Below are 9770 nucleotides of genomic sequence, written 5' to 3'. Positions count from 1 at the left end.
AATTCAACAACGAACTCCAGTAGTTGGTTCCAGCAAAAAGTTTGTTGGTTGTAGCATCCCTCGATCCACCAGCTGGTTCCAGCAAACCGGGGCACCGGTTCCCGTAAAAATGAAGATGTTCAACAAAATCGAATGGGGGTGGAAGGAAAAAAGAAAGGGGTTGTAGCAAAACAAATGGCTGGATCCATAAAAAAGTACCTGGTTCCAGCAAACCCCACCTGTTCCAGCACAGACTCGCCGCCGCGGAGGCCGATTGCAACTTGGCCTTGGCGACAACGAATCCTAGCTGTGGCGGCCATAGAGAGGGCGACGAGCACGCCCATGGCTGCGGGCGGCCATGGAGAGTGCTGCATCCAGCGCCGGCCATGGGCGACGAGCAGGGGATAAAGAAGAGAAGTAGCAGGTCATGAGCGACGAGCGGGAGCAGGAAGATAGGTATTGGGATGGGTATCGAAGGTATAAGGAAGAGAAGTAGCGGATTCACAGGTCACGGGCGGTGCCTGGCCCCCCAATATCCATGTGTTTGATCCCCGTGTGAGATGACGTGGCTAAACAAGGCGCTTTAATCGCCAATAGATCGAACGACGTGCACACGACTGGCCAAAGCTTCGGCCGGCGTGTAGGCGTGAAACGTTTTCCTATATAATAGTAGAGATATAAACATATATTTTTCCCAAAACGCGCCTCACACCTCGTGTTCTTTCTTAACCATATCTCGGTGGAGGGGGGGGGGGGGGGTAATATTTTTTTGCATGGTGAAAGAGAGTTTTATTCCGTAATGATAGGGTTACAATCTCAAGACAACAAGTCTCACAACACGGAGGGCTCGAGTTCAACCATACCGCAGTACAAGCTTCGGTATGACTATGAAATAGAGGTATGGCTAGGAACTAATTAGGCGAATCAAATTTCTCACCAACTAATAGCTAGAGCGGATCACGTGAGATCAAAATAGTACAACTATTTCACACACAAAATTAGTACAAACCAACCAGCATTGAAAAATGATATACATATACATATGTTTGAAAACGTGCACGAAATAATTGAAGCCAAGACATACCTCTAACACGTGCGATTGCACCTAGTAGTTCTCCACTATGATCGGAAACCTGTCCTTTCTAGCACCGTAGAGCCAAACTAGCTTAGCTAGTAGCACAACGGCAGCTTTGACCTGAATGCCAGTTAGACGGTCGAGCTGGCTAAACATCTGACCTGTTCCACGTTTAAGACAAAGACGAGCGCGCACGCTGGCCGCTGGCGTACACATCAGCTGCGTGTCATCGGCCTGCCCAGGATAACGACCAAACACGTACGCATCTGCTCTCACTACTCACAAAATTTATCAAATTAAACCCATTTAAATTACATGGCTAATTTGTCAAAATCATGTGGCGAAGCAAGAAGCACATGCCTCTAAGATAACGTTAGTCATGCTAGATTCTTGAAGCAAAAATGCTACGTCTGAACAAGTTCATGTCTTATATTGCCAAAACAAAATTGAAATAGACGAATGATCACCAAAACAGCATGGCGATTTGCCGATTTCTCACAAATTAAGGGTTGCTTCTAATGGGTCGATAAGAATGTCTCAAATATTCCAAAGGAAGGATATTTCCAATTTGCTCTAACTTGGAAACCATTAAACAAGTAAAAACACATGCATCTTGTACAATTTATTATGAGCATTTGCCCAATTTCATTTATCTCTTCTATTTATAAGTACCGAAAAATAACATTCGTTTGAGGGAAGTAATATGGATCGGATGGAGTAGCATTTTTTCGTCCACATTATCCTTCATTCAACCTTAGGTACTTCTCCTCCTTTTCTTCATTTTGATTTTTTCGCTCATATCTCTGGTTTAAAAAAATGTTTCCCCTCTGAAAACTGTCTTAATTGCCACACCGTCTATTGACTTATCATTTTTTTCCTTTGGTAGGCCAATAAGTGCTTACCAAATAAAATCCTAAAACTTATTTTGGCAGGTAAGTCACATGCAAAAATTTATTTGGTAAACACTTATTTACATAATCATATTAATATGGGCAGGTAAATAATGGGCTAACATGTTAAAATATTTATACCCTGTTGCAATGCATTGGCGATTATCTATTTAACTATCAGAATTTTGGAAACATAGCCATTGTCTTAGGCCCAGTGGTGATGGAGGTTCAGTAGAGGATGGTGCGAGCTGTAGTAGCTGTTTTTTTATTCTTCCGGAAAAACTTTTAACCTATTCATCATGTGTCGTGGCAGTAAAAATATATCAGAAACAACAAAAATTACATCCAGATCCGTAGAACACCTAGCGACGACTATAAGCACTGAAGGAGCGTATACAAACTCAAAGTTCATCTAATCCAAATAGAGCCCAAAGTTGACATGGCTTTCTGTCAGATTAAATAAATAAATAGTATGATTTTTATGTCATTGTGGGATGAAGACTGAAGAGATTAGAGCAATCCGTAGCATATACTGTGCTGGACTGCTGGATATGCGTCAATCACGAGTGCTGGCCAGCTAGAGTGTATTTTCAATGAGAAAAAGAAAAAAACTTACTTTTGGGTGTACGTAGCAATACCGCACTTGGTCCCTTTGACCTCTGGTGTCTGCACGCAGCGGCTAGACGGTGTTGCACTGCACACAGAGGTCGTTAATGACGTGGGCGCAAGTTTCCTCGTCCTGACGCGCATGGTAATACGCTCCAGTTTTGGCACTAAATCATATTTTACTCAGAGCAAGGATGATTTCGTGATAAGATTGCTGCATCAGCTACCGCCCCCGATTGCCTTCTATAAATACGTCGATCCAGATACATCTTCCCCACACGAATCCAAGAAAACCAACCATTGATCTTCAACCTCCACACAAGTCCTTCGGTTAACAAGGAATCACTTCTGGTTGAGAATTTCGAGGCAAGAGGTAGCAAGCCATGTCTCCCTCCCCTGATGTGATCCTCCCCCGCGTGCTCATCGTCTCCAGGCGCACCGTCCGCAAGAACAAGTTCGTCGACTTCGTCGGTGAGTTTCTTGTTCATCACTTCATCCATCTTGGGAAAGTGTTGGATGCGTTGGAAGAATGCTGACATTTGGCCATGGATGGATGCAGGGGAGTACCACCTGGACCTGGTGGTGGGCTACGGCGCGGTGCCGGTCATCGTGCCGCGGGTCGCCGGCGTGCACGCCATGCTCGACTCCTTCGAGCCCATCCACGGCGTGCTCCTCTGCGAGGGCGAGGACATCGACCCCTCCCTCTACGACGCCGGCGGCGACGGCGACGGTGAAGGCGACGCGCTCTCGCAGGAGCAGCTCGAGGCCGTGAGGAGCCTCCACCCGAGCGACGCCGCCGTGGACCACGAGAAGGACTCCATCGAGCTCCTCCTCGCGCGCCGCTGCCTCGAGCGCAGCGTCCCGTTCCTCGGCATCTGCCGCGGCTCGCAGGTGCTCAACGTCGCCTGCGGCGGCTCGCTCTACCAGGACGTCCAGCACGAGCTCCACCCCGCGACTGCCGACGCCGCCGTCTGCCACATGGACTACGCCAACTACGACGGGCACCGGCACCCGGTGCGCGTGCTCCCCTGCACGCCGCTGCACGACTGGTTCGCGGAGTCGCTGCTCGACGGCGACCAACTGATGGTGAACAGCTACCACCACCAGGGCGTGCGGCGGCTGGCCGATCGGTTCGTGCCGATGGCGCATGCGCCGGACGGCCTGATCGAAGGGTTCTACGACCCCGACGCGTACAACCCCGGCGACGGCAAGTTCATCATGGGGCTCCAGTTCCACCCGGAGCGCATGCGCAAGGAGGGCTCCGACGAGTTCGACTACCCCGGCTGTGCCAAGGCCTACCAGGAGTTCGTCCGCGCGGTCGTGGCATACCAGGGGAAGCTGGCCGCCGCGCATGCTCATGCCCACGTCCAGAGCGCGGTCACCACGCCGGCCGAACTGAACAGGGAAATGGATAAGCAGCGCAAGGTCCTCGTCCGGAGCCTCTCGCTCGCCAAGAACATGCACGTCTTTGGCAACAACACCGGCGTGCAACAGACGGCGGAGCACCGGGACGGGGACCTTGACGCCGGCGCGGAGTTCCTGGAGTCGAAGACGGCGCTGAGCGTGCAGCAGGAGAAGCGGCTGAAGCAGATGGGCGCGACGGTGAGGAACGCGTCGGGGTACATGAACAGGCTCAAGGTGAGCGAGGAGCGGGAGGCGGCGGCGCGGGCGCTCATGGCCAAGATGTCGGTGGCCCAGCTCGCCAGCCTCGCCGCCTTCTACCGCGCCATGGGCAACGTCTGCTCCGAGGTGCTCGACGCCAAGCTCCAGCCGCCGTCTCCAACCCTGCACGAGTGACCTGTGAACCTGGCCGGAAATGCTTGCTTGGTTCATCAGAAATTCAAATGTTGCAAGACATCCTGAATTAATTAAACCGTGATGTTGATGCATGTAGTAACTCGGGAAGTGTTAGTTGACTTTGTTTCAGTGTCCGTACAAGGCATCTAGCCGCTGACTTTGATGAGCTCAAAGGAAAGACGGAGAGAGTAAGTAGTGTAGATCGTTCGTAATTGAGGTGTCAATCTGATCCGGTGGTCATCCCCTCGTATACAATATACCAAATACATATACTACAATGAAACACCATTTCACAACGAATCTAACAATATTAATTTGGCATTATGAATGTTGATACATTTCTCTATAGTTTGGTCAAAGTAAAGACAGTTTAACTTGGACAAAATTTATATGCAAAAAGAACACGAGGGAGTACCTCCACGTTGATAAATAGATCAAAAATCTTTCAAGAAAAAAAGCTAAAACAAGTGTTGACTTCATCAATTGGACGGCTAGCATTTTTTTTAGCAACCTCCGTTCTCAAACCACTACTGGCTAGTACTCCCTCCGTTCCTAAATATTTGTCTTTCTAGAGATTTCAAATGATCACCACATACGGATGTATATAGACATATTTTAAAGTGTAGATTCACTCATTTTGTTCCGTATGTAGTCATCATTTGAAACCTCTAGAAAGACAAATATTTAGGAACGGAGGGAGTAATAGTAAGTAACATTCAGTTGGACAAAACAAAAACTTATCGCCGCATCTGCATGACGCCAGAAAAAGAGTAGTATAGCAAAGTTTTTGGTCACATGGGAAGCGCCAAAGGCACAGCTGATGGCCACGGACGGTCTAGGAGCTTCATTCAGGGTAGTTGCCAACTAACTTGGGAAGAGAACTGCTACTGGCACCCTGATGTGCCGGGGAAAATGCACCAACGAACGAATTGGTGGCATGCATGCATGGCCAACAGGTTGCAGCTCTGCCGCAACACTTGGCCAGCAGGCGGAGGCACGATACATATCGCTATATTGAGTGTTCAAGAGTAACTCTAGATCAGTGCGATAACTATGGTGCAGCCCAGGGTAGAGTAGGCAGCACTTCTTTTTTGACCAAAACGTAGGCAGCACTTGCACGGCGCTACTGGTTTTATGTTAGGATGGGAATGGGCCGGACCACAGCATTGGTCCTTGTTGGCCTCTTTCTCTATTCTCTACGTACTATATAGGGGGGACATGGAGCATTGGAGACGGCCCAATAGTCCATCCAGTTGGACCCATTTTAATACTAGATAGCACAAGAATAAGTAGCAAAGAAAAAACAAGAATAAGTGGCATTTACAAAACAACGTTATTTCTAGCATCATTTAGCTGTTGGGATTTTTAGTATGTTAGGATATTAAGAATTTGTTGTTCAAAGAATATGCCCCTCGATTTCTATTTCTACCATGAATTGTTCGCATCATAAGGTAGCATATTTGCAACTTTGAAAAAAAACAGTCTTGGTCAATAGTTTGAAGTTTTCATATAAGCACATGGGTCACAACCTTGCAAAGGCATGTGCATTGTAACGGCAGACTATATCCTTAGGCAACTGAATTTGGGTTGACCCTTTTGTCCGGGTGGGCCGCTGGTGACCGGCTCGTCTGATCCAATCTTACATTCTTAAGAAGTTGCTCCACACTACAAGTCATTCTCTCAACATGCAGATAGTCCACCTCAGCATGCATGACATCTCATCGTTCAGTTACGAATAGCTATCTGCTTTCATCATTTTTCTCTCTCCTGAAACATCTGTTCGGGACTTCCCGTCTTCTCCACGGCAGCACCTCTAATCTTCCCCATGGTAATTACTCTCCCGCCCATTAATTTCCCTCTTCCTATTTACCGTTTCCACCAAATCTTATTCCTCAGCCTATCATATATTGTTTCCATAATCTTCTCCACGGTAATTACACATCCACCTATTATTGATTTCCTTCTTCCTTTTCACCTTCTCCATCAAATATTATTCATCAACCTCCGTTTAATATTTTTCCAGTAATAAGGAAGGAAAAAGATCGATCCAGGGGTAATCGACATCGACGAAGGTGCTATATATTGCAGGTCCCCGGTCGGTCCGGCCTCACCAAGAAAAGGTGCCGGAGGAGTAGGCTGGGACGATTCCAGGTGAGCGATTCTTCTTACTGCCCGTCTATTTTCTCCCCCGTCCCTCCCGCTTCCGTCACTGCCTCACATGCCCACGGTTCCTGGAGACAGCGGCGGTCGAGCACCCTTCACCCCCTCCCGTATTAACAGGTTGCGGTGGCTCAGCGGGCCGGCGGCTACTTCGGCGCAAGCTGGAGGCAGCAACGGGTGAGGCAGCAAGGCGGCGACCAGGGATCAGATGGCAAGCCAGAGACAATGATGAGCGAGGCGGCGACCAGGTTCCAGGCAACACCATGTCAATCTTCAGCTCTTCACCAGTTCTGATGTAGTGCTTCTCACTTTCAGTCAACTTTGTTCCAATAAACCTTTTTCCCACTGAAGATCCTCTGTTTTCCTATTGAAGATCCCTTATTTTTCTGATGAAAATGCTTTCCTGCTAAATGGCTTAGGGGTTGCTATTGCCCGCGATAGCGGCTGTTGTGTTTGAGATGAGCTGCCGCGAAATGAAATCTCCCGTTATAAAAAAACGTTGTTGTCGACACATCAGAGTTGTTGCTGTCATTGCGCTATAAGTGGAGCTGCGCCATTCTTTCTAGGGAAGGAGGGATTGATGCACTGAAGAGCAGATGAAGACAGTGAAAAGCAGGACAAGGGATGCAAGAGGAAGGAGTAGGTCGTCGTCAAGGGATCACGCCCATGGCTGCTACGCAGCAGTGCACGCGGCAATGATGGTCGCCATGGTTGGAGGGCAACCAATGGCCATACCATAAAAGCACGCTGATCCCTGCCCGGGTGTATACATGTATCCATCTATTGTGCGGCGGGATGAACTCTATTGCTAGCCCCCTTTCACTCGCTCACCGCAGCATCAACGCATCTTCATATGTTAGTCTGCTTTTCATTGACATTATTCCTTCTGCATGCAACGTGAGTATGCAGACTGATTAAGGGCAAGAATCAAACAAAGGGTTGTGCGTGTGTTGAATTATACCGATCTCTCCTATTTTGTTTCACTAAATTAGCAACTAATGTACTCCTGTTTTGGTTCAATAAATTAGCAACTAATGTACTATGTATTATATTGTGCAAATTTATTTTAGCACCATTTATCCAAGCTTGCTACATTGCCTATTAGATACTTAAGAAATGTCTCAGCTACCTAAAAAAATTGAATGAAGAATTGTTACTCCATTTTATTTCTAGAATATTTTCGAGTTAGCCACCGCGGCTCGCGAGAGTGAATCTGGCTGGCATAATTGACTACGAGTAATCTAATTTGTCAACAATTCTCAGAACTTGAACAATCTCTGCCCTCCAAGTTCATTCTGCACCTACTAATTATTGATTCTGCGTGAACTGATAGGGTATTGACAATACCTCTATTAATGATTATTCTCTCCACAACTTTCCTTTTTTTTATCAGTGCTGCAACCCTAATTAACGAACAACATTAGTCTTCACCCGAGGATGACATTCTAGATCGGCCCACAAAAAAAATGACGCCAAAATCATGGAACGATGTTAGGGAAATACTTAGTTTGTTTGGCTGACCAAGTTCACATACATATAATGGTGAAATTGCAAATATCAAGAATACTATGAAACATCGTCCAAAAAAGGAATACTATGAAAAAACCACAACAATATATTATCCAGTTACACATTTTCAACTAATTTCCGGGAAGGCACCGATCGTAATAGCAATTCAACTTTTAATCTGAAATTTAGAAAGAATGGATTCAGGTCTAACTCTCTCGGATGGTATCATGTTTACATTTAAACATTGAATTATTCATGAAAAAATGCAAACTATATCTTAGTACAGTATCCATATTTTGCCTTGCATCTGTCATATTAGTTGAACAACTCTTCTTCACTACACAAATATTGATCACATATATTTCTATGAATTCCCGCAGCTACGCGCGGGGTATTAGCTAGTTTTTAATGAAGTCAACCCAAAAGACCCATCGGCCATGAAATCATGGCAGGACCAATGTCCCAACGGTAACATTGGCATATTCCCATCGTGAGTTTCATTCACTTGTGGAGATAGAAGAATATGGTTCAAAAAGTCACTGGCGCACGAGCTCTAATGAGCCTTATATTTTGAAAAGTGCCAAAATGACAGGGGATAGTTGAGGGTGATCAATAATGCTAAATCTCAGTTGACTGAGACTTTTTAAGGCTCAGTCGATGCTATATTCATAAGATTTTACATTAAGATACGTGCAATTTTCTTCTTCAGTTTTTTCCTTTTTCTTTTTAGATTTTACTCCTTCCGTCCCATAATATTAGAACGTTTTTTACATTATCTAGTGTCAAAAACACTTTTATATTATGAGACAGAAGGAGTACGTCACTTGGCTGCGAGGGGAACGGAAAACGAACACTTTTTGCTAGCAGTTTGAGTTGCGACGAGATCAAACGGTGACAATGTTTAGAAGAAAATAACTTTCTCCGAAGAAATTGTCATACTGTTCAGAAGAAACTGCCAGCAAAAACTTTCCCAAATGCCACCCCTCCGAGCGAACGTTCGCTGGCTATTGGCATCCGAAAGAATCCCCTAGAGTGACTTCCAAGGCCAAAACTCTTCGACTCTTTCGGATGGGAATATGGAATCCGTTAGAGTAGCTCTTAGACTTCACCGAAACTAGCCCAAAATGGACTTCGACAAAACTGCTGTTGCGAATCATAAGTTAAGGCATGTAACAAAATTTTCCTGCTTGACATCTTCCCTTTCCTAACGTTTCCTGAGACGTGCCCTTTCCTACCTTAAACATCTATCATGGTTACTGTTTCCATATACCTTCAGTAGTCGGAACAAGACTTGCCCTCTATAGTTATTACATTACGTATAACATTACCATGTACCCCCGGAACAAATCCACACGCCTACACAATCTGGTACTCGAACCACATCGATCCATGGCTGCACTGCCGGCGCAGGCGCCGGCGCCGACGCTGGGGGAGTCGCTGGCACACGAACCCCGTCACAAAATCTGGATGATGGCCGTCTCCGTGCAGATCGCGTGGCCTGCCTTCATCACTGCTGGTCTATACGGCTTGGTATCGTTACAGGGGCAGGGCTTTCGCTCCTTCTTCCGCGGCGCGCCGTGGCGGTTGCCTCTGGCGCTCTCCTGCGGCTTCTACTGGTCGCTGCTCTACCTGATCAGGTTCTACGCGGAGCTGTTCCTGCCGCGCACGCCCGTAGCAGTCGCCGACAAACTTGTCAACGTAGGAAACGGCGTCGGCGTAGGCATCACTGTCATAGTGATCCCCGTGCTGGGGTC

General features: G+C 46.8%; 1 protein-coding gene across 1 annotated transcript; it reads left to right on the top strand.

Moving 5' to 3' along the window:
- The first annotated feature begins 2836 nt into the window (after positions 1-2836).
- On the top strand, positions 2837-4594 carry LOC123073843 (putative glutamine amidotransferase GAT1_2.1). Its single transcript, XM_044496858.1, has 2 exons — positions 2837-3021; positions 3110-4594. The coding sequence occupies exons 1-2, from the start codon at positions 2934-2936 to the stop codon at positions 4345-4347; spliced, it is 1326 nt and encodes a 441-aa protein (XP_044352793.1). The 5' UTR covers positions 2837-2933; the 3' UTR covers positions 4348-4594.
- Positions 4595-9770: the final 5176 nt, after the last annotated feature.

This window comes from Triticum aestivum, chromosome 3D (assembly GCF_018294505.1).
Source record: "Triticum aestivum cultivar Chinese Spring chromosome 3D, IWGSC CS RefSeq v2.1, whole genome shotgun sequence".
NCBI classification, from domain to species: Eukaryota; Viridiplantae; Streptophyta; class Magnoliopsida; order Poales; family Poaceae; genus Triticum; species Triticum aestivum.
The sequence above is the reverse complement of the archived record's forward strand: the minus strand, read 5'-3'. Positions and strand labels throughout refer to the sequence as shown.